General features: G+C 45.9%; 5 protein-coding genes across 5 annotated transcripts; 3 read left to right on the plus strand and 2 right to left on the minus strand.

The window, feature by feature from the left end:
* Positions 1–523: 523 nt before the first annotated feature.
* On the minus strand, positions 524–2,537 carry LOC128268164 (feline leukemia virus subgroup C receptor-related protein 2-like). The gene is made up of 3 exons (XM_053005190.1): positions 1,216–2,537; positions 976–1,153; positions 524–911 (listed from the first exon to the last, which is right to left on the minus strand). The coding sequence occupies exons 1-3, from the start codon at positions 2,535–2,537 to the stop codon at positions 717–719; spliced, it is 1,695 nt and encodes a 564-aa protein (XP_052861150.1). The 3' UTR covers positions 524–716.
* A 646-nt stretch (positions 2,538–3,183) lies between these two features.
* On the plus strand, positions 3,184–3,844 carry LOC128267854 (uncharacterized). The gene is made up of 3 exons (XM_053004801.1): positions 3,184–3,324; positions 3,466–3,635; positions 3,711–3,844. Exons 1-3 carry the CDS (start codon positions 3,282–3,284, stop codon positions 3,765–3,767), a joined length of 270 nt encoding a protein of 89 aa, XP_052860761.1. The 5' UTR covers positions 3,184–3,281; the 3' UTR covers positions 3,768–3,844.
* A 287-nt stretch (positions 3,845–4,131) lies between these two features.
* LOC128277802 (exocyst complex component 1) lies at positions 4,132–6,998 on the plus strand. The gene is made up of 3 exons (XM_053016328.1): positions 4,132–5,957; positions 6,025–6,535; positions 6,609–6,998. Exons 1-3 carry the CDS (start codon positions 4,132–4,134, stop codon positions 6,954–6,956), a joined length of 2,685 nt encoding a protein of 894 aa, XP_052872288.1. The 3' UTR covers positions 6,957–6,998.
* A 57-nt stretch (positions 6,999–7,055) lies between these two features.
* Positions 7,056–7,897, minus strand: LOC128267958 (DNA-directed RNA polymerase III subunit RPC7). Its single transcript, XM_053004926.1, has 3 exons — positions 7,688–7,897; positions 7,487–7,615; positions 7,056–7,427 (listed from the first exon to the last, which is right to left on the minus strand). The coding sequence occupies exons 1-3, from the start codon at positions 7,838–7,840 to the stop codon at positions 7,056–7,058; spliced, it is 654 nt and encodes a 217-aa protein (XP_052860886.1). The 5' UTR covers positions 7,841–7,897.
* Positions 7,898–15,505: 7,608 nt separating this feature from the next.
* Positions 15,506–19,453, plus strand: LOC128279041 (sex peptide receptor). The gene is made up of 5 exons (XM_053017762.1): positions 15,506–15,926; positions 16,427–16,557; positions 17,836–17,897; positions 18,023–18,145; positions 18,758–19,453. Exons 1-5 carry the CDS (start codon positions 15,506–15,508, stop codon positions 19,368–19,370), a joined length of 1,350 nt encoding a protein of 449 aa, XP_052873722.1. The 3' UTR covers positions 19,371–19,453.
* Positions 19,454–26,429: the final 6,976 nt, after the last annotated feature.

A 26,429-nucleotide genomic window follows, 5' to 3' on the forward strand; every position in this document is an offset into this window, starting at 1 on the left:
CCTTTGTTTGACGTGCGCAACGCAAGCGGCAAGCGCAACAAAACACATGCAAGAAATACGCGACCAGCTGCGCGAGGCAAGCGAAACGCACACGCCACGCCGAAGCAATGGGAACACGCGCCAGATGGCACCAACACAAGCGCGCGTTATGTTGTGCGATCATCAGCTGTTCATTCATCCGCCATCATCGCCACGCTTCATTCGGATCGTTCGAATTTGGTACAGTTGCCGTTTGTTTTGGGTGTTTTCTTTTTGCCACTTTCGTTATGCGATTATCACAATGAAAATATATGTCCATCCATTCCAAATAAACAGGACAACTCACACTAATTCGAGCAGTTCTCGCTGCAAAGATCATAGGTCGTCGGTTAGCTTTCGAAGATCGCGTGAGTCAATCTAAACCACTTTTATGTGAAACACTCGGAGGCTTATTATTGTGTTTTAGTTTTAATACATTCGTCTGTTAATCATTACTTATCACTAACTAAAATTAGGATCATTTATCAAATCGTTCTTAGTTCTTAGTGTAAATCATTCCGGAAACAGAAAATAAAGCCATGAAAATATTAACGAATACAATTCGTGGCACACTGAAGAACTCCCCTGCAGAGCCACACTACCGTAGTCTCCCCTATGCATCATTTAAACTTAGCATCTTACTTTACCCCCTCCAGATCTGTGCACTAGTTTAGTTCTATCCTTGGAGTGGATCGTTATCAGTCGGAGCCATCTATTTTAAGTTTCAATGGTGCGTCGTCATAGTTTGAGATATCTCCATATCGCACGCTGGCGTCCTCCGCGAATTCTCTCGCTGCCTCGTTCTCTATCTCCAGGTGCGTGTTGTATCGGCGCAAGTCCGATTTAATCAGCGCTATGATGCTTCCATCCAGCACTAGAAACGCGGCAAACACCTAGGGAAAACAACGCTTTGTCAATTAAAGCCATGTCTTTGGCTTTACTACCCCGTTTACGCACAATATTTCCTACAAAGTCTCCCAATGTGCTTTGAATGCCAGAAATCAGGAGAGTTATGATGATTCCGAAAATTTGCGTCGATATGTTAAGAATCCCCATCACGGGACCATCCGGCTCGGGAAACGTGAGTTCCGCCGCAAACTCGTACCCAATCGGCTGGAATCCTGTCATAAAAAATCTAAAACAACAAACAGCTGCCTTTAATGCCACGTGGAGTTCGAAGCAATGGGGACAACTTACCCGAGGAACACGGAAGCAACGGCCAATAGTTTTTTGGAGCGACTCTGCAGGGCCAGAGCGAAAATGACCATTGTGACGGCCGACAATCGACACACCCACACAGCCGTCGCCTTGTACTTGTGGCTGGTGTCCAGAAGGTAGCCAAACACCATCGATCCGATCAGTCCCAGCACAATCAGCGCCAAACCGACGCGCCCAGCGTCGGACGCGCTGTCCGGGAAGTAGTTAAGTACAATTTGGTTCAACAGTGTCGAGAATGCATTAAACAGCCCAACGTTGATGCCGTAGGCAAGCACCAGGATGAGGTAATTGTGATCCCTCATCAGCCGCGCCACCGATGGCCAGTAGTCTTTGCGCCGTGGTTTCATTGTCCGCTGGAGAGCCTGCACGTGGCTGGGTGCGAACGGTGGTTCCGATTTAAAGATGGCAATCACCATACAGGCAATCATGGTTGAAAATCCGGCTACGCCCATCAGAAACACCTGCAGATCTACACCGATTGCAGCGGGATCGTCGTTATTGACAATGACCATTGGGGTGAGGAAAAAGGCAATGGCAATCCCAAGCTGAGCACCGAACACTCCGAACGCACACACCGACGACGCTTCTTCCGGCGAAAACCAGGTTGCAGATAGGCGCGACGGAATGCTGAGCAGGAATACCTGCGCGATCGCCGATACCGTTTGGCCCAGGAGGACCACTGTGAATTGAGACGGATCGGCGGAAAACACTTTTACCCACGCGCCGAGTGCCGTGCCCACGGTCCCAATCACGGCCGACTGTCTCATGTTACGCACGTCCATAACGTACGAAATGGGGAATACTGTTACAATGTAGATAACCATGAAAACCATCGAGGTGCAGTCTATCCAGGTCGCCGAAATATTGTAATATTTCGCCATTATGTTGGCCACGACGCTGTACTGAATCCATTGCAGGTACGACGATGCGATGCTCAGAACCGTTAGGACCAGGAGAAACCACCGCCGTCTGTAGATTTGTATTTGAACCGACGTGAAGCTATAATTTTCCGGAATGGTCAGCGTCGATTGGGAGGCACTCTTGATGATCGTATTGTACGTCCGCTGAACCTCCGTGTGGATGGTGATATCGTTGTAGGACACTTCCTGGACAATCTCGGTATGCTTGTGAAACACTCCGTGAGAAGTCAGCTTCGGCACGCACAGAAAATTTTCATTCTGCAACGGAATTATGGGGGTCGATATCGATTTCTTTCGATCCAGTCCAGTGAGTGCGGCAGCCGACTTGTTGGGTGAGCGCACCAGGAAACTACTTTCGTTCAAATTCTTCGGCGAATGCATTTCTAGCACGTTGCACCGTTAACGCGCCGTTGGCGATCAGCCGTGCGCGATCCGGAACGCTTTCAGTGAACGCGAGCACCGTTAATTAAGCACTGATCCGGTGTTGGAGCACGCGCTTCGGAGGAGGATTCTTTGTTGCGCTTCTAATGCATCATATCGTCATGAGAAGCTGAAAGCCGGAGCATCGTAAGGATGATGGTGAGCAGATAAATTTGTTTTATTCATCTTATCTGCGACTCGTTCTCCTTATTTCGGTGTTTACTGATGGCGATAAGTGGGAGGAAACACACTGTTGCCAGTAAATGCGACGGGAGGAGCAGAGTGCGAAGAGGCACTTTCGTTGCTCGAGCGTGTACGTCAAGGAATTAAAAGATTTCCTACTAAATGGACAGACCACAGTGTTTAACAAATTCGTTCCCAGTTGCGGTTTTTGTGAAACTCTTTGAATAAAATCGTAAAGTTTTCTGCTGGAAATGTCCTTTGGCCTTAAATTATATTTCAAACCGTGCACAATGAATTTACTATAGTGTTTAGTCTTTCGGTCTTTCGTAGTTTTTAAAAGCCGTTCAAAATCAACGATCACAAGAGGTATTCATTCGTCAGAGTTAAGTAATGGTTAACTTTTTCATTGGGCTGCTTGGCATAACATACGACTGTCAAAAATAAAATTTACCAGTCCTCTCCGTGGATTTTAGCAACCAGAGTTGAACAAAGTTGTTTTGCTGATTATTCCAATCCGGCAAAATGCAGGCTGCTCGTCCAATCTCCAGCTTGGCCATCCGCAACGGTAATTAGCAAAGTAGCAAGAAAGTTAACAGGGCTCCGTAACAAGCACATTTTCTTGGCTCCTTCGGTTTTCGGTCACTCCATTACATAACCCTTCGATGGATCTGCTGCACATCAAATCCGCACTGCGTTTGGAAAACAGCGGCCTTCCTGTCCCGAGGATACCATGGACCGAGCAACTTCCGTGTCTACACCATGAATGATATGCCCGTTCCGGAGGGGGACTTCTTCGAAGAGCATCGACGCAAGAACCGTGTGTATAACGCCGTACTGGCTGCCGGTGTTGTCATTTTCGGCATTACATTCACTGTGGTAAGCACCCGACGAATTTTGGCTTTGGAAGATTTGCCATCAGATTAATACCTGTTTGTGGCATTGCATCCGCAGGCGAAGGAGAGTGGACTTATCTATTTCAACTACAACCCCCCGAAGAGTCTGGATTAAGGGAAGTCCGTTTAGAAAAGAGCAGCCGATTGTTTGATTAGACGTCATGGAAAAATAAAACAAATCACATGGTTTAATGTTGCGTTTGCTTTAAATAACGAGCCACCAAAGGCTGTATAGAGTTGTAAATCTTGAGATTATTCGAAATATCTCTATTTTAACGAAATGTTTACATTTGTTCTCGATGTTGTTCGGTGCCTTCTGACGCCGGAAAGAGACAGCACAAGGACGGAGCAAAAGGGAAAGACTACGAATGACAGTTGTGTGTTTCGGTGGGCATTGTATTATCCGCAAGTGAGTAAGTTGTTTCGACGATTGTTCCCACGCGTAGTGATCGCAGCATTCCAACAAACAATAGAACGAAATGGCCGCTGGTATCAAGTACATATTTCAGAAAGATATTTTCGACGCCCTAGATGAACGCATCGTATCGGTGTGCAATGTGAGCAAATTGCTAAAGAAGAAAAAAACATCGTACTTGTGCATCGTAACCACAAGCAAACCTACGGTGGTGGTCAGCGTCTGCCAGGTAAAACAGTACGACAAAGGGGTGTACAAAAAGAAACGCAGCTGGTCGCTGGAGGATGTAAAGTGCATCGACGGCCGCAACGATGCACCGGATACGCATGATTTCGACATGATTCTTGAGAAACCGTACCGCTGGTTTGCGACCAACTTGCACGAGCGACAGAACTTCATCACCGTGCTCTGGAAACAGATCAACAAACACTGCGCCGTGGGCGAACGGGCCGTATTCAAGAATGTCCCCAAACAGTGGCTAACGGACGGTTCCCCCGAAAAGCAGGCTATCACTGGAAAGTACGGCGGTCACCATGGGACCGAAGCAGAGACCAATGACGATGATTTGGAAGCAATGGAAAATGAGGACTTTCACGCGCTCACTGAAAAGGAGGAGATCAATTTGAACAAGCTCATTTCGGAATGCGACTACGCCATCAGCAACGCTGAGCTGTTCATGGAAGACTTAGGCCTCAATTTGCTGCAGCTGGACGGTGCCAACATCCAGAGCGTGCTGGCCTCAGAAAAGCAGGTTCAGGTTCTGATGGAGCGGATCGAGGAAGCGATTAGTGAGGCGGAAAAGGTGGAGCAGCGACTGGACAACTACGACGAAATCCTTTGCCACGTGCGCGACACGATGGAAAAGATGGGAGAGAAGAATCAAATGATCGAGATTGCGAACGTTAACAACGTTCGGCTTTTGCAGGAGCTCGAAAAGGTCGTATCTCAACTGGATCTTCCACACGCGCATCAGCTTGCGCTCACGGACACCGATTTGACGCCGAAAGGCCTGCCTGCGGCAATTGCGGCAGCAAAAGCTCTCCAAATGGCCATGAACAGTGACATAGATCCGGCACTTTTACGGTTGACGGCCGTGCAAGATCAACGCAAGCGTTTCGAAAAGTGGAAAGCAAAGTTTTCGCAAACAATAAGTCGCCATCTGAACAACCTGTTCATTCATCTGGGTAATTTGGGCGATTCGCACGACACTTCCGTTAAAGAACTCACGCTTCCAAAGCACTATCATGTCCACAAGGAGCTGTCCACCTTGATGGAGTTGATGCATTGGATGAAAACGATGGATCGAAAAGCGTACGACGCACTGATCAAAGTGTACACGGCGTCTTTGAGCAAAGTTTACGATCGCGATATTCGCACATTTTTCGAAAACGCCAAGCAGGCCCTATCCGAGAAGCGGTTCAACTCACGGGAAGACGTTAACAACAGTTCAATGAGCAATAAACTTAAATTAGGTCAGCAATCGACTAAGCAAGCGGCCCAGCCGTACGGTATACTAGGGATCAACAAGGAGCTCTGGACTCCTGGAGCAGAACCTGCAGAGCGGCAACGGTTCGACTGTATTCTGGAGAAAGTGCTTGCCGAACTCGAACCGGTAGCGTTGAGCGAGCAACATTTCTGTATCGCCTTCTTTCAACTGGACGTCATCAGTCCGACCGGAAAGAACACCCAAACAACGCTAGAGGCCGGAAACGGCGGCGAAACGCTCGTTTCCGGACAAAAGGACGAACGCGACTCGGCAGTTCAAATCCCCCAGAGGCGACTCGATCGTCAAATCAACGAAGACGTGCGGAAAATGATGGGCGAACTTTTCAGCAGCCTCGAGTCGGAACTGAACAGTTTCATCTTGAGCTTCGAAAAGCTGGACAGCTAGTAAGTGAGAATGCATTCTATTTGATTAAATTTCATTATGGAGTTAATGGATTGTTGAATTTTTCAGCTATTCTCTGTACGTTCTGGTTCGCCTCACTCAACACGTAATGTCGGCGCAAGACGCGCATTCGTTCCTGAGCATGACATTCGCGTCCGCACTGGTGCATGTGAAGCGAAGCTTCGATAAGTTTATGCAACTGCAGCTGCAATCCATTGAAGAGTCCAAAATTCCGAAACGCTCCAAATGTGGCCTACTCCCATACGTTGAGAACTTTGAAGAGTTCGCCGTGACGGCGGAAAGTATTTTCAAGAAAACTGAGCGTCGAAACGATCTCGATAAATGGTATCTTAAACTGGCCGAGGCGATCTTTGAACGCATTTCCTTGCAAGCCGTGGAGCATCCAAAGACTCCGCATCAGGTGGTGAAAATGGAAAACTATCATCGTATGCATTCAACGCTTTCCCAGTTGAAAGTTCATGTGCTGGAAAATTTGCGAAAGGAAGCCAAAGCGCGCTACAACGATGCACAAAGAGCGTACGTGACGAAGTACTTTGGGCGCCCGTTGGAGAAACTGAATGTAAATTATATTGCACACGCACCATAAAAGCTGTGAAGTCGTGTAATCCAATCGTTTCTTTTACACCTTTCAGCAATTTTTCGAGGGTGTTCAAGTGCGCGTTCAACAGGGCGTGAAAGACACGGAGATCAGCTACCAGATGGCGTACTCGAAGCAGGAACTGCGCAAAGTTATTAGCCTCTATCCGGCGCGAGAAGTAAAGAAGGGACTCGAGCAACTGTACCGGAAGGTGGAGAAGCATCTTTGCGAGGAAGAAAACCTCCTACAAGTCGTGTGGCGAGCGATGCAGCAAGAGTTCATCACGCAGTACAACTCTCTGGAGCAGTGGATTCAGCGATGTTACGCTGGCTCGATGATAACCCTCGAGTTTACCATCAAAGATATCTTAGACTTTTTCTCCGAAATTGCACAATCGCATTGAATCGTGCCCTTTCATCCCCGTTAAATAAACCGATGCATACAGTTCGTATTACAAAAGGCTTCTCTCGTCTATGATTTCAACTGTTGCGTTCGATTTTAATCAATAAATAGGGCCATCGTCCAGATTGTCATCCTCGTCGTTGTATGCTTCACCATTATCAAAGTAATTGTTCCCGTAATCGTTGTCGTCATCCATCTCTTCGTCGGCCATCTCGTCCTCCTGTTCGTCGTCTTTTTCGTCTTCCGACTCACTCTTCTCCTTCTTCACGACATCCGCTTTTTCGAAAGAGGTTTCCTTCTGCTCCAGCGCCTGCAGTTTGGCGTCAATATCGGCGGCGGTCCGAGCACGCTTCGTTTTGCCTGTGCTTGTGGCCGTTTTAATCCGTTTAAAGTTGGGCCTTACCTCTGCGGGCATGCAGTTCCAGAGAAAATCTCCATCCCGTTTTGTTTTTGGGTCATTTTCTATCACGTTCTGCAAAATTACATTGGCCATGACTGGGCAAGAAGAAGGCAGCGCGATGGTGTACTTACAATAACTTTATCGGAGTATCGCTGAACGGGCAATTTTGAGCATTTCTTCGTTGTAAAGTATGCCGACTCTCGTAAGTATGAAATAAAGTCCTCCTTCCACAATATCTTATAGTTCCGGTCCACACTAGACTGAAGAAGTTAAAGCGGTATTTCATATTAATACTATAAAGTAAAATTTGCAAAACTATCACTAATCGTCACCTCTAATTGTACAGGCTTCGACATCAGAGGAGGATAAATTGGCGGTGGAGCGGCGGATGTAACGGCTTGAATTTCTTTACTCGTTACACCTAGCGATTGTAGTTGCTCCTGTGTGAGGGTTCCGCCGGATTTACCTCGGCCTCTGCCTGCCATTATAGTGCTTCAATTGAGATTATTTGTAGAGTAAAACTACACCACACCAAATAAATGCCGATTAGACTTTTGTTTGGCGAAACTTTAAAAAAATTCACCGTAGACCGTGTTTACAAACATTGAGGGCACAGACAACTGCAGTTGTCATTTTGACAGTCAACAAAACAAATGAATACTCATCCGCCCCTCATTGAATTCGAATTAAAACCTTTAAAAACCGTTGGCCTGAACTATTGGGAATGTTTCGCCGAACTTTCTAAAAGTGTTTGCAAAACTGAGATAAATTGTTTTCAAGCTTATATACAATACGAGATTAGGTAATACGTCCTGCCTGTAATTAGCGAATTAGCAACAATAATTGCGTTATCTATATACACAGGAAAATGTAAACGGAAAAGATTGTTATATTTTTTCTTGAACGAATGTGAGTAACAAATTCCATAACCGAAAGTTGAAAGCATCTTCACAAACTCACCGCATATGCTTGATGAATTTATTCTGTTTTTGTGTTTCAATCGTCATTTCTTTCGTAAAACAATTCAAACTTCTGTCGGATGGAATAATATTGAATTATCATACAATTAACTATAGGTCAGATGATTCAAGTCAATGAGCTAAACATGCAGCTTTCTAGTGCATACAAATTAACCATCAACTGCAAATTCATTCATTGAAAACTTCAAAGCTTTTATACAACACGAACGGTCAATGGCTACTCATGCTTGATTCTTGATACCTAATACTTTACAACAATGCGTCTAGAGACAGTTCACACTACATGGAGTGGCATGCACTAAAGAAGAAAGACTGTCGAGCGTGCTACAGATGCACCACACAGTGGCCTTTGGAAGAAGAGAAATGTTATCTATGGCGCATGCGACCAACGCAAGCCTTCGGGTCGCGTTGCTGTTTTCGTGGCGCAATCACTTGGCCACCTAGTATTTTCCCAGTGCAGCCAAAAACCCTTCAGGTCCACTTCAGGCCCTAGCGAATCCCGCTCACAGCCTCTCTATCACCATTGAGTGCAGAGAGACATTTTTATACGCGCGGCCAATTGTTTTTGTGTCTGGGGTAGCGTCTCCTAATTGCATGGGTCGAAATATGTGTCAAACGGCGACCGAAGCATATGTTCGAATCGGGGAATCGCGCCAAACTATCTTTGTCCGTTCGGAGGCAGAATGTGTGGGGAATCAGTCTGTCGCTTCAAACTATGGGTAGGTTATGAAAATTTTGATATCTTTTTGGACTTTTGTGCGATTAACGGATGGTATTCTGAGGTTATGAGTTTGAGATGAGTGCGCTCAAACCTTCAACCAAACTGTCAATTTAGTTCAAACCCGTCGATGACGAAGGACCACGAAGCTTTTGGATGGAATAAATCACATATTTTATAACAGTTTGCCCCTTGAGACTTAAGACAAACTAATGCGGCACACGATCCTTGGTTGATGTTTTCTTTTTTGTGTTGCCTGTGTCCAAGTTTGATTCTAAGGTCATTACCGTAATCTGATGCAGAGTCAACTGTGTGTAGAGATTCTGGGGCACCGAGGCTTTCCCGTAGCGTCCACACAAGGTGGCTGAAAGTTTTAGCGTTTGCCATTAAATTTACCGACCAGCTTAACAAGATTGGCTTCTACAAAGTTCCCCACAGCTCGTAGTTCATCAGACAATAATCTGGGAAAGGCGTTTTTGCCTAATTGCCGTATCGTTATCGAACCCCTCTGGTTCTAATGTAACCCACGGTGAAGCGAAACGTCGTGCCACAAAATCTTCTATGCCGGCGGAAATCCGCGGGAAAACACTTCAGCTAGATTGCTACCACGATACATCTGGCTGAAAGGAGCGAGCCGAAACGGAACCAAAAGGCATTTCCGGATGCTGGGCAGAATCGAACGGCCCTAGTACTGTATCGCACAGCGACCGAAACCGGCGAAACCTTAAATTGTTGATTACGCTCCAGACGAAAAAGGAAACCGAAAATCTACAATAAAAGCAAAATAACTCTTATCATGTGCGGCCGCGGGTTTAAGCTATCACAAAACCGGGCAAGTTCACTCAGCGAAGAAAAAAGTCTTTTCTGGGCTAGAAGTTGGCTGTTCTGTTTTGTGGAGGTTTCCCGCGGGGCTAAGAAGTAGTATTGTTGTTGCCTATTAAAGCTCGACGTGTAATGGCTTTAAAGTTTCTCACCGATTTCCGTCTGAATACGTTGGGAGGAATATGAGGCTTCTTGTGCACCGTTCTATGTTCATTAAAAAGTTTGGAAAAGAAAATATATCCTAACTTGTGAGATCCTTATCACTTATTTCTTCTTAGATGCAAATTCGCAAATAATGAGTTTATTTGTAATTGAGTTAAAAAACATGAAACGATTCTTACTTTAATTCAGTTGGTTGGCAGTAGGTGTGAAATGATTTCCTTTTCAGTTCCTTTAAGATATATTTGATATTTAGTGCCTTCACGTTGTTAGCTTACCTAGAAACTATTATTTGTAATTAAACTGCTGGCATTGTTTTGACACCGCAACCACCAGCACGTCTTTTGATGTGAATAGAAAATTCTTTTGCGTTCTTTTAATCACATCCTTGATCGACATAATCCATGGAGCTAACATAATAGAGGGATTAGAATGAATTGGAGGGGCCGGGCTTACGAGAATGCGAACGGTTCCAAGTTGATGATTTTTCCACACCAGATGAATTTACTAATCCTCATGTGTTCAGACAAAATGCTCTCGGTTACGTGCAAGAAATTATTGCCGATAAAAGTAATCGAATCCATCCGTGCTCTGTGCCAACATCTGTTGAAAGCCAGTTGAAGAGTTTCGGTAAATAAGTAAAGAGTTCCTGTCAGATGCAATGAAACTTGAAAGGAAGGAAAGCTCGTCACACTCAAGGGGCATCCTTTCCGAAATTGATGGAGTTTGGCGTTGTGCAAAGAGCAAATTCGTTTTATTTAATTTGCTCCATTTCAAATGAATTCGATAAATTAGTGTGATAAACAATCATGAACATCTTTTGTCAGCGTAATATACGATAAAGAAATATGCTGTAACTTAGCACATTGTCTAAAGCTATTATTTTGTAAGTTACTTAAAATATACGGTTACACTCAAGATTACGCGATCTTGTTTTGTTAGGATATAACAGCACATATTTTATTTGTTTTACAAGTATGTAGTGTAAGTTTCTATAAGAAGTATGCAACAACAATGGTGTCTCTCTAACCGTACACATAAAGGGTTTACCCTCTAGCATAGCGCCAATCAACTCTGGTACGGTTTCGCTTTGCTCGGTCCTCTTGTTCTTTCACCGTCAGACGGCCAATTGAACGATGGACTTTCTGAAGATTGTCATAAAACCCTTCTTTCGTCCTGGGGCTCCCATGGGGCGGCCTGGATGCACATGTGTGTGCAGGACTCTATCCATCCTGGTGCGAAGCCGTGGCGCCACACAAACCGTTTTGTGAAGAATCTTCATCAATTTTTCGCTCGATGCCAAAGATTAATCCTATTCAAAAGAAGTTTTCCTGATTGTGTACAAGCAAATTAATATACACCACAGTGGAATACGACCGTCGTCAAACGCAATATCTTTTATTGGCAAACGTCTGCCGTTGAATGTTAGGATATTCTATGCCGTCTTGAAAAACGTATTGGCACTTAAAGTTTTAACTAAATCCAAAGCATAAATCCATCCCTTACCAAACACAAAACAATGATAACAATCGAAATATTTAAAGTAAGATATTAACCAAACTGGTTTTTATTTCCTTTCGACCCTTTTGAATCCCGACCTTTGAAAAGTATGCAAATGGTGTTGAAGTGCGAACATTTTCGCAAACCATTTGTTCCTGGGGTTGAAAAGTTTTCCTATTTAGCTCTTCCTCAGCCGACTGTTTTTTTGAATATCAAATCCAATTCATAACAATATTCGCTTTCTTTTGAGAAAGTTTGCAAGAAACAAAGTCGTGTAGCTCCTTAACATTAAAATGCATCTGTGTGGTGTTGGATATGCTCAAAACACATATCAACTTTCATAAATCAAGCAGATTACACCAATTTATATCCATAGTTGCATGTTACGGCATGTAGCACAGGCTGTTCTCCGTTCCATAACCATTTACTGGGTCGCGAATGTTCCGACGTGATAAATAGTGTTCCGTGAACATTCAGACTCACCGACCGAGCAACGACTTTCATCATCGTCCCAAAAGAGTTTCAAAATAATTTTAAGGGCCAAAAGGTATTTCCTTCCAAAAGACCGAAACGGTAAAGGTCGTGATGCAATCGGGCACCTTGATGCAACCGAGTTATTGTCAAAACGACGGAACAGTTTGTAACGCCCAAAACACGTGCCCGAATACCAAAGTTTTGCATTTATTACGAGAACAAACTTACGGCAATGAATGGTAGTTGGAGTCCAAAACAGGAATTTTGTTAGTTCCATGGCTCGCCGGGTGTACATAGCCCATCGGCGCCAACCCGGGACTGCAAACATGTACACATCCTTCAGCGAAATGGACCTATTGGAGCAACATCTCTTCATTCGCACTCTCTTGCCTCTCGTGGATGCTCGCGAAGCGTTTCGAGCCGGATATCTTTGTCTGATATTAGCCGGGCGCTTATGCTACCGCTGCTGATGCTGCTACCGAGAAATAACTTCACGAAAGAGTGTACTTGACATTCCCGAATGCTGCTGCGTTTGTGAGCTGCATCGCTGGCGCCCGGCTGTGCGTTGCAGTGCGAGTAACTCGATTTTCCACACAGTGCGTCGGAACCCGAAACCTATGTCAATGCTCATAATTACTGATGAAGAACGCAAACCGCTCCTCGCTTCTCGTCACAATCACCAATAGGGTTCGGATCAATATTGAAACGCATTCGGTCGCGTATTCCCGGCGTAACCCTTTTGCACCTACAACAGTCGCAGTTCGTTAAAAAGGTCCGCGTGATAAAATCGAAAGCTTCCGCTCGGCAGTCAACGGATTTTTAATGCTTCGAAGATCCCTTTTTCGAGCGATGGTGCGACGCAAACCCTACGGAAGGTTGGGCAGGATTAAAACCGATGGTAAAATGTGACTTCTATCAGAACTGTTAAGGATCGATTTATGTGTTTGAATCTTTCACTTTATTGATGGCCTATAAATCTCTCAAAAAAAAAAAACTGTTAGCCCGATTGACGTATGTTGAAGTGGTGCTGGTATGACTAGAACTTACGATGCGACGGTCAAACGAATAATTGAAAAGTGTAGGACTGTTTTGCAAACCATGGAAAATGTAGTAAAGTAAAATTTAAGATTGTCCTGTTTTGCTCGGGCAACATTAATGGAGGCATTTTTGCAAAACATTGTTCCGATGCTAATTTTTTAAAATATAGTGATAACGTGAAAAAATAAAGCCGTAAAGGAACATTTCAATGCCGTAAAGGTAGAGCTAACGCCATAACTTAATGGCGTTTAAACGTAGCAACACTTGGGATCAGACCCCTGTCGATACATTTTTTTCTCCGCCCATTTGAGGTAGTAAATTGTTGAGTTGATTAGAAAATATACTACACCCATTTGTACATATTGCCGCCATTAGCAGAAAGCTTCGTAAACTATGCTCGGCATCTTTCTTCCCGCATCTTCCGTTCGCTTGCTCTTTATTGGCTACATTAGGGGCAACCACGCTGACCAGTGTCCATGATGGTAGTCTGTTGGCAGGAATCTTTGCAATAAGGCGCAACAATTACGCACGTCTTACGGATCGCTATTTTTCTTAGGCTCCTCACGGCCGTGTCGCTGTGATAATATTGAGGGACGACGGCAGTAACGGTCCCTAACAGGAGCGTATTTCATATCAGAATTCATTTACTTTGTTTAGAGCTAGCACAGCTGTGCATTAGCCCTGGATTGCCCTAAGCCATATGCTTAATACAGTCCAGTACCTTATAAGACACTAACCGAATGAAAGCTTAATTATCGAATCGAGTATGTGTAACACAATTAATGAGTGCCGTGTACGCCAAAATCAATTAAGCAAGAGTCCGTTTTAATTTCTTGTATTTGTACTTTTTATGCTGCGGTTCGATCGATTGTAATTCAATAGGTTTCTTTTAATTTACATTCAGCTCAGCCGAAATTGGTTAAACAGTTATTATATAATTTCCTACGAGAGTTCGAAACAGTGAGAGCGACAGTGCGCAACTGCTACGCTTCGCATTCTAGGGGCCCAAACCGTCCGGCAGTTCACAACGAATCTCCGTACCGTTCCGTATCGTGTTTCCAAGGATTTCGCTATCGAGAAGTAGTATTCGCGTAGCTCTCGGAGAGTCAACTTGGGCCAAATTGTGTCAGTTCGCCGGTGACCGCGCTCGTGCGTGCACACGTATAGGAATCGTGGCCGTGTCGGCGACGAGACCTGTTATAGGAAGCATCTGAAATAATAAAGCCTCGCAGATATCTTAATCTAAATTGCCAGTGAATTATGTGATTGAGCAGATTGAACTTTCGATACCAACACGAACCGGAACGCCTATGGAACGAACAAGCGGTTTAGTGGTGTGAAAACAGGACGTTTCTGAAAATAACAAATCGAAGGCTCTCGGAGTTTTTCCGGTAACATTGTGGTTGAGAGCAAATTTTTGTTGGCTTTCAAGGCCCAAATGGTTCCCCTGCTTACGGTAGAGAGAGACAGTGAGCGGACGTAGACTTCAAATCGTTAGTAAATTAAACAATCATACCACGAGTTTGGCAGTTTGGAAATGAATAGTTGATGAGAACAAGTAGCGGTAAAACTTTTACATCCTATGCCCTCAGCCACCAATCAGCCTCAGCTACGCACGCGGCATAAAACTTGAAAAGTTACATGCATTATCGTGTTCGCCGCTTTTCCGCACCCTTGGGGCTCCGTCCTGTCGGCCGGGCCGAGCCACTTACTTGTTGCTTCCGAACCGCGAATTAAACGGGATATCACACCAAGCGGAAGGAAGCACAAATTATGATACGCTTATTAGCGGAGATGTAATTTCTGAGCAATGGCCGGCGTGATATTACCCTTGGCCGGAGCTTGGCCGGATCGTGTCTGACGAGTGGCGCCCGCTCCGTGTTTTCCCGACGCAGAATGTAATTTCGCCCTACTCCTGGGACTCCTAGCCATTTAACTCCTAATTGGTGGTGGAAAACATTTACCCAGGGTTTTGATTGACCACCGCACCAGGATTAACGTGCCGCACCAAACACTGTGGTGATGTTCTCTTAACTACGCTTCGGTGTTGGCTGGTCACTAACACGCGGAAGCGAAGGATCAAAGTAGTTCATTTATTTGGAATCCAGCTACAAAGTGGTCAAACAAACTAATTATGAAGGGCTGCGCGGTAGTGTAGTTTTGGCGTGTAGCTTAAGCAGCATCTGCGACTCTGCCGCTAACGGGGCAATCTGGTAATTCATCAAAGACACAACCTTCACTAGTTACCCCGTGATCGGTGATCATGCGCTATTTATAAATCGGGTGTTCGATAAAACATTCGCCCCAAAAACTACCACGGTTCCACGGTCACGGTGTTACACAAAACGTGAGCTCAAACAGGAAGTACGGCGAAGCAAATGTATATCAGCGGGCACGTAACGTAAGTGCTCAGTTTACAGTGTTTTCCGTGCGAGTTATGAGTCACAGAGGGGCATAAAATGTCCACTACCGGCGTTGTCCTGCCATCAGGCGGTGGATATCACTACGGCGGCCATCATCCGACTGTGCCCGCGAGCTCTCGGTTGACTGCCAACGATTCAGCGTTCCTGCCGTACGATTACTTTCCAATGTTTGAATCGCAACCGTACAATAGCCTAGAAAATGAGTCCGAGCCGTATCACATTGCCACCAACGGCCACCGAGGTAACGGCACGTTATACGATTATTACGACTGTACCGCAAGCCATGGCAACGTATCATATTTGAATGTGTCCTGCGAGACAATCCTGAGCTACAGCATCCCACTGTACGGTTACTGCACTCCGGCCTTGCTGCTCATAACGCTAACCGCCAACTCGTTGATTGTGATAGTTCTCAGCAAACGAAGCATGGCTTCGCCGACGAATTTCGTCCTGATGGGTAAGTGCCGGCTGGAACGGGATATTTCGTGTGCCTTTCACCCTTATTAATATGATAAATATGGCCATACAATCTAAAACATTGCCAAAACTGTTACACACCAGTGCAACGGCGGAGTGCTTTTTCCATTTCAACAAGTTCAACCCTCCGGCGCCCAGGATGGATCAAAATGGATAGTTTTCAGCTTTTTATGTGCAATTCAAGGGTTGCCTGTGTCCTGAGGGAGGCTGAGCAGTCTGGGCTGAGTCGTTTTACGACTTCGGTTTTTGATCCAAATGGGCCCATAAATCTTCCGTTCATAAGCAGCCCAATTTTCATAAGAGTAACCGTGGCCATTTCAGAACTTCTTACGCACAAAGTTCGGAAAAGCCATCATCATCGAACCAACTCGAGACATAAATTTTCGTCGATCGCCCTCCGTCTCACGGGCAGCATATTATCTTTTCACTTTATAAACATAAGTTTTTTCTCACCACCTCTCGGGGGGCGTGTATTTTCAGCGATGGCACTTTGCGATTTGTTTACGGTGCTTTTCCCGGCTCCCGGACTGCTGTACATGTTCACATTCGGAAACCATTACAAACCCCTTTCGCCGGTGGCCGTGTGCTATGCGTGGAACGCCCTGAATGAAGTAAGTATTACACCCGTCTGCGTTCTATTGTTTTGCGTTTCGCCGTTTTTTTTTGCCGCCGATCGCCGATGTTGACTCTGCCGAGTGTCGGATGTGGAAACCCCAAACCCAAAAGCGCCCTACGGTGTCCGGAGATCATCAATCATCATTCGGCTTTTCGTTGACTTCGTATTTCGATTGTGGTACTTGAGCGTTGTCTTCGTCAAATGTATGTAGCGTGGTCCTTTGAAATGTGAAATTCGATTCAGTCAGCGGTTTCTTCGAAGGTCCGGGTCCAATATCAGCGCTTCGTTGCTATCTTTAGCCAATATGCAGTACCATAAACAAAAATGGTATTTTGATGTTAATAAATATTCTATCGCACCGGCGTCACGAACTGATAATAAAATAGATTGGCGCGCCATAAACATATCCCGCCGGACATCAATAACTATTTTATCGCAATACCTCCATTGCCTTTCCATCCATTATTTCATTATGGCGGTTTGCGAAAGGGTCCATTATGTCGAGAATATAAATTCCTCGCATTAATAAAAGAACCACGATAAACTTTATAGGTGCAATCTATTACAGCATAATTGATAAGACGTTTTTGTTATTAATGCACTCGCGAACACTAGATCATCAGCGATATCGGCTTTAAAACTATCTCAATCAAACTATCTCTATTAGACAACGGCCTGGACGGATGGACAGAATATATTTTACCTTTGGACCATTGGCTTTGCTTGAAGTAGAATACTTGTTACAGTGTTACCTAACTAATATTAATATTTGTGTCAGCAAAATTATGCGATTGGGAATCCAATGTTGCGTGCGTGGAAAACTCGATTAAACCATTAGCAACAGTAACTACACCCCAAGCAGCTTACGTTCGGTTCCACGCATAAGAACCTTCCGAATGTTACGTGCTTGCTTGTTAAAGCTTCATTCATCGCAAAACTCTGCTACGTTGTACGCTTGCGAGTTCTGTTTATGATTAATGGCCAACCTGCCAGGCATATTTTGTTAGATGGAATCACTCCTGGACACTATCTATCAAATGAAATTTTCCATTTCATTTTCACACCGGAAGAGCCGGCGCGGACCAATGTTGGTCACGCACATGAGCATCCGCCCGAAGAAACTTTGGTTATTTTCAATCCACTTTCAGCGCCTCTCTCTCTCGCACCCGGAATTCCTTGACATGCATCCCCCGGGGGCAACAAAACAAAAAACGGAACAATCGCTAAAATGTTCTCTAATCAAGAGTTTTCTTTTTCGGTACCTTTTTTTCAGATTCTTCCGGCGATGTGCCACACCGCGTCGGTATGGTTAACGCTGGCCCTGGCCGTCCAAAGGTAAAAAACCGGCGCCAAGGTGTTACTTTTCTTTACGCCACGCACCTCCGCTAATGGAATGAGTTCTTGATAAATGTTGATACTTTCTGGGAAACTCTTTTGGCTTTTCCCGCCTTCCCCGATAGATACGTTTACGTGTGCCATCCTCCGGCGGCTCGGACGTGGTGTACCATTCCGAGGGTGAAAAAGTACATTGCCTACATCTGCATAGCGGCCTTAGTTCACCAAAGCACGAGGTTCTTTGACAAGTGAGTAAAATGGGGTCCTCTTGGTACATTATTCGACATTTTTCGCGGGCAGAGAGCTGTGAATTTTCTCTCGGTCGGCGTTCGGTCCTTGTCAATAATTTTTCTCCATTTCAATGCCTCTCGGGTGTTGTATGGGTATGGTCTGGTGGGTGGGTGTCCACTGTGGCTATAGGGGCGCCAGCAGCCCGGCGACCAGAAGACTACATTACGCCCAAGGCAATATATTTCGCTAGCGCTAGCACTATGCAGATGAAATTGCGGTGTATGCTAATGTGTAAAATTATTTCCACAGCCCATTTTCCGGCTCGTTTAAGTAAATTGGCTTATCTTTATTGAGATGTACCAAATGACCGTACGAAATGACGATAACAGATTAATCAGCCGTCGGAAAGATTTAAGGGTAACAGAAAAAATGTGCGGAAATGATCTCTGTAGAAAAATATTAACACCCACTTGAGAATGGGAGAGAATAAAATAATTTGATTACCCAATTAAACTTCATGAAGACATCGTCGGTACGGCGTCGGGGTTTATTAATGTTCTGACGTGCCGTGTCGGTGAGGATCCACAAGGATAATTAACAAAATTGGTGCCATTTTTCTCCGCTTGCAGATCCTACTCGCTCGTAACGATCGAGTGGAACGGCCATCAAACCAACGTATGCCACATAGAGACTGCGGATTGGGTGCACGAGTACGTTAGCGAAGATTTCTACTACACCTTCTACTTTTCCTTCCGGATACTGTTCGTCCATCTGGCCCCGTGCGCCAGCCTCGTAGCCCTCAACGTGCTGCTCTTCCGGGCCATGAAGCAGGCGCAAATGAAGCGCGAACGGCTGTTTAAGGATAACAAAAAGCGCGAATGCAAACGCCTGCGAGATGCCAACTGCACCACGCTGATGCTGATAGTGGTGGTCACCGTTTTCCTGATCGTGGAAATACCACTCGGGGTCATCACGGCGTTGCATATATTATCATCGCTGATATACGAGTTCCTAGATTACTACGTGGCGAATCTCTTCATCCTGTTTGCGAACTTCTTTCTTATAGTAAGTTATCCTATTAATTTCGCCATCTACTGCGGCATGTCGCGCCAGTTCCGAGAGACGTTCAAAGAGATATTCATGAGCCCCGGCAAGGCAGGCGGCACCAAAAAAGAATGCGGTTCGTCGAAATACTCCCTCGTCAATGGCCCACGAACGTGTACCAATGAAACGGTTCTATAACGAATGCTGTCGACTTTTTCGGCGTCGGCGGCCCAAGGACGTGATGTATATGCTGTATTTCTGATGTTCTAATCTGTATTCCATAAGGGGCTGCTTTTTTCGACTGTTCGTTTCGTTCTGTTTTTGAAATTAATATTCAGTAACTGTTGCTTATGTTGTATTTTCTATATCAATGACGCAGAACCGAAGTATTCGATTATCACCCAAAAGTATGTTTCTGCCAAATAATTGCTTCATGGAAGCAAATTTATGAGTGTTACTTAACGTTGTATCGATCGATAACCAGGGACTGGATTTTGTGAATCAAGCAAAAGTAATTTAATAAAAGATATTTTATTGCAAATAAGGGTAAATGAAAAATCATGTTATTTAAAAAAAAAATCTCAACCTTCAACGAACTTATACTCATCGTTTAATTTTATGGCATATTGCAGTGTCCATATTAACGTAAGTATTCGCCAGCTTTGGAACAGATTGAACTCTAGCTCCTCACATTTGCCCACCCAATAATCAAACGGGGCCTTTCTAAAAAGCACGTGATGCAAAGCTCATAAAAACACTCTGTAGCGTACTCAAGGGCTCAACGTTACGCATCAGTCCGAGCGGGTTAATTAAAAGTAAATAAACTGATAACCTGCCACCTGATTGCAACAAACACTGCGCAGGAACAGTTCGGTAGCGGGAAAAACTCGCACCAGCTGAATTTGGCTCAAATTGCATGAATACTATCCGAGTGCTGCTGAAATTTACCCGGATTTTGTGTGGGAGCCCCGTTGTAGAGAGAGGAGCGGTTTCAAACATTCACCAGGACATTTCTCTTTTCCCTAAAAATCCCATCTGCACAGTTGGGTTCGATTTTTGATCGAAAACAACCTGAATTATACTGAGCTTTATGTTACGTTTGTATGGGACCAACCTCCCCTGGAGATGTGGGAGGGTCGTACAGTCCTGTATTCACTGCGCGGTGTCACAAAACTACGCTGTGCAAAATTTCACGCGGATTACCAAACGCGGATACAAGCTTGCACCACAATATTTGGCACGCACTAACGGCTGAATCGATTTGGCTAAAAATTGGTGGGGATGTAGCTTGTAGCTTAGAACCAGGAAACGAACATGGGATATTTTTTGTCGCGCCCGACCACGTTCCGGTAAAGTCACTATAAAACGTAGTATAACAAAAACGCATCTGACATGGATTAACGGTGTACTGATAACTGATCCACGCAATGTTCCCACGACAATTGATCCCAGTCACACGTGATCCCACCGTCAGTTGATTACACAAATCCAACGGGATGATCCATGGATCCATGAAACGGGAACATGAATATGATCACCAGGAACTAGCATTAGCAGTGCAAACGAATGTACCCCTGTTGAATCCCCGACAAAAGGAAGTTTATGAAGACTATTGATGATGGAAATGGTGGTTTATATTCTCTGGATGCTTCTGGTGGAACTGGAACAGGTAAGACAGATGTCAATAGTTTTACCACCTGTTCGTGCGAGATCATTACGGTTGCAGTTGCTTCTTCTGGAAAAGCAGCCACATTGTTAGAACACAAGAACTCCCATACAAACGAAACATAAAATTCACTAAATAACTCGGATTGTTTTCGAGCAAATCGAACAAAATTCGGGAGCGCAGTAAGTTAAACATCGATTAAAACAGTCCACTACGGATTAAGGCATAGGCTGAAAAACCCTGGGCCTCAGGGGGAAAACGCTTGTTTTTGGTCAAATTTGGATTTGTTCATCAACGTATTCTTCTTCAAGTGAACGTTACCTCATCTTTATTACTGGTGAGCATTTTATGATGTCTTTGAATAGGCAGTAGTCGAATTCGAATAGGCTGGGGGCTAAATCTGGTGAATCTTGTGAATGGGAGCAAGTCGAAGTTTGCGAAATAGTTTCTCAATTGTTTTGATTGACTTGTGCCACGGTACGTTGTCTTGATGAAACAACTTTTTAAGTATTTGATAGTTATACTACCATTTACGCGTGTTTTTGATTGAATAAAGTATTTTTTAATTCTCGTATTTCGTCAAATCATTCCACTGTATTTAATAAATAATGATGTATCATTATTCGAACTTCGAAACTAACGCAAACTTTGAAACACCCTGTAACTGAAATTTTGAGTTCCATGGTGTGAAACATTTCATAGCGCTTTTGCCTTTGCGTTAGTATGAAATATTTCTAGAAAATCAAAGATATTTTTGAAACAAATAACGTTCGAACGGTTTGAAGCAAACAACGGAAAACCGAAACCGAATGGAGAAAACATGCGAAACACGACCAGGAAGTAGCAAATCTCAACGCAACGCTACTGTGACAATCAAAACAACGAAAAAATAAGAGATTTGATTTTAGATTTTCATTGTCAGCATGTCATGTTGAAGCGATGGCCTCGAAAAATGGGCAAAGTCTCAGAGTCGCGCTTCGCTGGGTTTGGTAACGTCGCGGAAAGAAATGGGCCAAAGTCAGTGAAACTGTTTCGCGAACGGCCTCGACGTTCCATTTGCCGAAGGAAAACCCCCGTTGAGCAGGTGTATAATTGGAACGACGCCTTCGCCGGTGCTTTTGAGGGTCGTGAGTGGATCGGCCAGAAGATACTTCTAATTTTCCGTGCGTGACAAATGAATGCGGATGCATAATGGAGACACCGGAGAACAGACACCCTTCCGGTCGGAAACTACTTCTACTGACACAGGAAGGACATCCGTCCTTCCGGTCGGTCCGGTCGACAAGTTTACCCTTTCGAAGTTTCGTACCGTTAAGGAAACTAATCTGCGCCAGTTGAACTTGAATCAATGCAAAGCGTTGAAAATTGAAAAGTACTGAACCGCCAAAAGACCCACATTTTCCATTCGAAAGAAGTCAATGGCGTCAATAAAATCGAGCAGTAAAACAGCAGTTTACGACACTCCAGTGCGATTACGCTTCGACGGTTCTTACACGGCTGTTTGGGGCCGAACTGATTGGTTTGGTTTCCAAGTTTGGCAATTGTCCTCATTAGCGAGGTGTATGCAATAAAATGTGCACGACTATTAATCATCTGATATGACACAATCTGTTTTCGCACAAACTCAACGCATTATAAAATCACTGGCACTGCCATTTTCCACAGCACAGATAGCAGCGTCTGCACCAATGCAAAATGCAACCTGTTGCCCTTCGCTAGAGGTTAGCTCATGGACGAACCATTTCATATCCTCGTTCGGACCTAACGCTTGTACACCGGGAAGGTAGTGACGCGAAACGGGTGGACACGGAACGCGGATAAAAATGCGCCCTGGGTGACCTCAAAAGTAAATACAATAACAAAGAGCGAAAACCACATAACAATGTATTGACATCAAACGCAGAGAAATGCTCCAATTAGGTTCGGGTGGACATGTAGCTGGGGGTCACCTGTGCTGAGAGAGGGGGTGGCGCTTGATAGCGACCCTGACGGGGTGGCCCCACCGTGCAATCTTGCGGCTCGACTCGACTCGGTAATCATAGATTCTCCATCCACGGACCACGGAGATTTGGTAACATCGGCGACGATCGCCGCCAATGTGGCTCGCCGCGAGGCGATTGGATTGGTTTTGAACTTTGGCCACGATGGCCGAAGCATTCCGGTGGCCAAACATTAGGCTAATTTGGGCCCATTCTAGAGGTCGCCACCCAATGTCGGCGAAGCGTTGCGTAGGAAAATGGTCATTCCATTTTCCCCCCGCGACACGGCGTTGAGACGAGGCGAGGGCACGGCGTCGTACCGTTACGGCATTGAGACGTGGTCCTGTCCTGTGTTCCATGCTGTGCAGTTTCACGGTGGCCATTCGAGCGGTTCCAATTTAAAGCTTTAACCCCGTGTCTTCGTTTTCGAGAAAAAGGCATTTGGTTTATTAAAAGAACAGATCGGTTTTCCTTTTGGACCACCAAACCTGGCCGTTTTTCGCGGTAACCTTTGTGTGCGGAATGAAAATCTTGCCAGCCTCAAAGGGAAAAATGACCGTCCGTCGGAGAGCGGGGGTTTTTTGGCCAACTTCTTGAGGGGAGGCGATTTTAATCGAATTCTATTGTCTGCGAGAACCGTAACTCTGGCCCGCGATCGCGTCAGTTTGATTTGTTTGATTTTTCCCAACCCCAACGCCAATCGACACCGAGCGAGCGGCAGCAAACTTTAAAATGTTAATCCCGTCCGCTCAATGGCATCCTTGAATCGATTTTCCACCCGCGAGTAGCACTGGGGCGGGAAACAACCCGAACCGAATCCATCCGAATTGGGCGGCAGCGGCACGAACGTTCTCGTGCGATGAGCGTGTAATTCATTTGCCTCTTTGGCAAATTGGCTACCGATCTGTGTGGGGGAGGGGCGGGGGGGGGGGGATCGTGGGGAAACCCCGGCCGTGGCCAAACTGCAGCCCAGGTGCCATGCAGATCGCTCGGTTCCCAATTTACTGACCACCTTAATTTGGAGCTGGGTTTCGGGCTTCGCGTCGCTCGGGCGCTAATTTCCGTACACCTCACTCCCGTGGTCCCATTCCGGCGGTGGGCGACGGTGGCGGTGGCGGCAGCGGTGACGGCGGCGGCTCGCAAAATGTGCTGACACGGCGCGGGCTGACGTCGGTGGTTTATGCTGGCCAGGGACGGTCGCTGTTTTCGCTTCAGCCTCGCCCGGGTATGGCCAATGACTGGTCCACTTTGTGGACTTGACTTCCAACTGCGGGGCGGGGCGCGAGCGGGGAAGCTACGGGCGCGGTGGTAGCTGTTTGTTTTCGCACCTCCACCCGGGTGCGCCCGATTCGCAGCGATTTTTCGAAATGAGTTTAAAACAAAACCGGCCCCGGCCCGGGATCGCTATTGCTGAGGGGACAGAATGCAGACACGCTGGTCCGGCCTGGTCCGGTCGATCGGAGACCATTTTCAAATATCCCATACGTCACCGATATACACGGGGTACGAAGTGGTTACATCCGCACCTTGCTTGATAAGTACGTGGAAGTGAAAGGAAACGGGCGGACAAACTGTTTGCCAACATCCGTCCATTCGAGTTTCTTAGGCAATGGCTTGGCTCTTTCTTGGTTGTATCTTTCTTCGATGGCCTTGTTCCAAAAGACCTTGACGCGACATAACACAGTTTCACTCTAGCTTTCCTCCGTAATGCCATATTTATCAGGGTAGGTACTGCTACTGTGGCCAAAAAATCAGTGAATCAGTTGTCTTCGATTATCGTGAGTTAAAAACGGACCGGATTTGTGGACGGACAATTCTTGGTTCTTTCATTACGACCATGTTTTTGCATCATATTTTCGGGATTAACTCATAATGGGATTTGAGGCCAATCTTCAAACATAATATACCGCTCCGTGGACACATTTTATAGTGAATTGTTGAGATAGGAGTCGCAACGAAGAATGTGTTGACGGCTGAATAGAAAATCTAAGGAATCTAAGAAGAACTTTGCGGACGGTTTCGAAAGTTAGAACAAACGTAAACATAGATGTATACTGCCGAGATAGCTTTAAGGACGTAGGTTTAAAAAAATATAGAAAGATTTTCGATTGCCTTGCATGTTCCGGCCATCGGAATTCAGCAGTTCTTTTGTTTGTGGCGAATTTCACGGCGGCTCACCTTGTACTCTGTCTTTAATATGCGATTTAAACTGATTTTTCAATTAAAAGACGAGCATTGCCATAATTGTTACTAAACTAAGAATAGTTTTTTATTCCATACTAAATACAATAACAGATCAGAGTATTGTGTCGTTGGAGGAACAAGACCGTCCAGAGATCGGAGAATCAAGGTGAGAGGTTGGCGGGACGCTCCCTCCCGAGAGGAGGCCAACACAAGTCCGTATTTTTGTTGTGACCGTACTCTGAATATTCCAAAAACAAAAGGTGACGTTAGAACCATGAATGCGCCTGAAGGTAGGCAAGCTAAGCTCAGTGTACGTTTCGTGCCATGCCTTCCTGTTGTTTTCTTTTCATGTTGAAAATACGCCATTTAGAATAGATATTCATAATTATTTTTCATGTTTTGCACTTTTCAATAAAAATCCTGTTATTTTACATCGATTCTTGCACAACATTTGCGAGAGCTACTGAAAGCGCTGCTCGACACATGAACTTATCAGTTCACGGCCAGTCCCTAGGCACGGAAGGTGATAACGGGGAAGAAAGAACCCGCGCGCGAAAGAGACAGCCTACCGCGGTCGGTGTCTGGGTGCCACCGGATGGGGTGGCGTGCGTGTGGCAATCCGCTACCACCACCACCAGCGCACCACCGTCGCACGATGGGCCTAATGACTGGCTGGGCGGTGGTGGAGGGTGCCGTTAGATCGATCGCCCACCGAAGGACACCACTGAGCTTGACGGCCGCGGCCTGGCCGTCCCCACGTAGCTCTCCCTCTCTCTCACCACGCACGCGTGCGCCCGCTGATCTTCGCGCGGTCTTCCACGGCGCAGTCTCCGGAGCTCCGGCGGATCACGGACCGTCTCGGACCCTCGGCCCTGCACACCACGCGGCGCCTGTGTGTGTGTGCTTCTTGTGGCTTCGGGTGTCGCCGCCCGCCCGTCTGACCGAGTGGCCTGACGATCGGCGGCGAAAGCACTTTTGTCACACTGCTCAACCTGCCGTCGGCCAGTACACGTCTCGCGTTCCGTTCCGGCCGTGTCCGTTGTGCGCGCAGCAGCTGTCGTAAGAGATCATCACCACCACGGTTGGGACCCGAAAACTGTCGGCTCTCCGACCGGACGGTGGGGAGAGAGAGGACGTGAATTTCTGCGAAACCGTGCGCCCCAAATCGCGTCAGTCACTGTTGTCCGGCGGTACGCGACGGTCCGAACGCTAGATCCTGTCGAGCTCCGAGAGTGCAGAGTGTGGTGTGGTGTCTGTGGTACTGGGAAGGGCTCAGGAGCCAGTGGAATGTGTGCCGAGCGTGTGTGACGTCACAGTCTGGTGCAGCGTGATCCGGGAGAGGGACTCCCTCAAGGATGCCGAGTGAGCTCATCCGCCGGTGACCCCACTTGGATGTGATGTAATCGTGGCCACTCCACGGAAATTCGC

This window comes from Anopheles cruzii, chromosome 2 (assembly GCF_943734635.1).
Source record: "Anopheles cruzii chromosome 2, idAnoCruzAS_RS32_06, whole genome shotgun sequence".
NCBI lineage: Eukaryota > Metazoa > Arthropoda > Insecta > Diptera > Culicidae > Anopheles > Anopheles cruzii.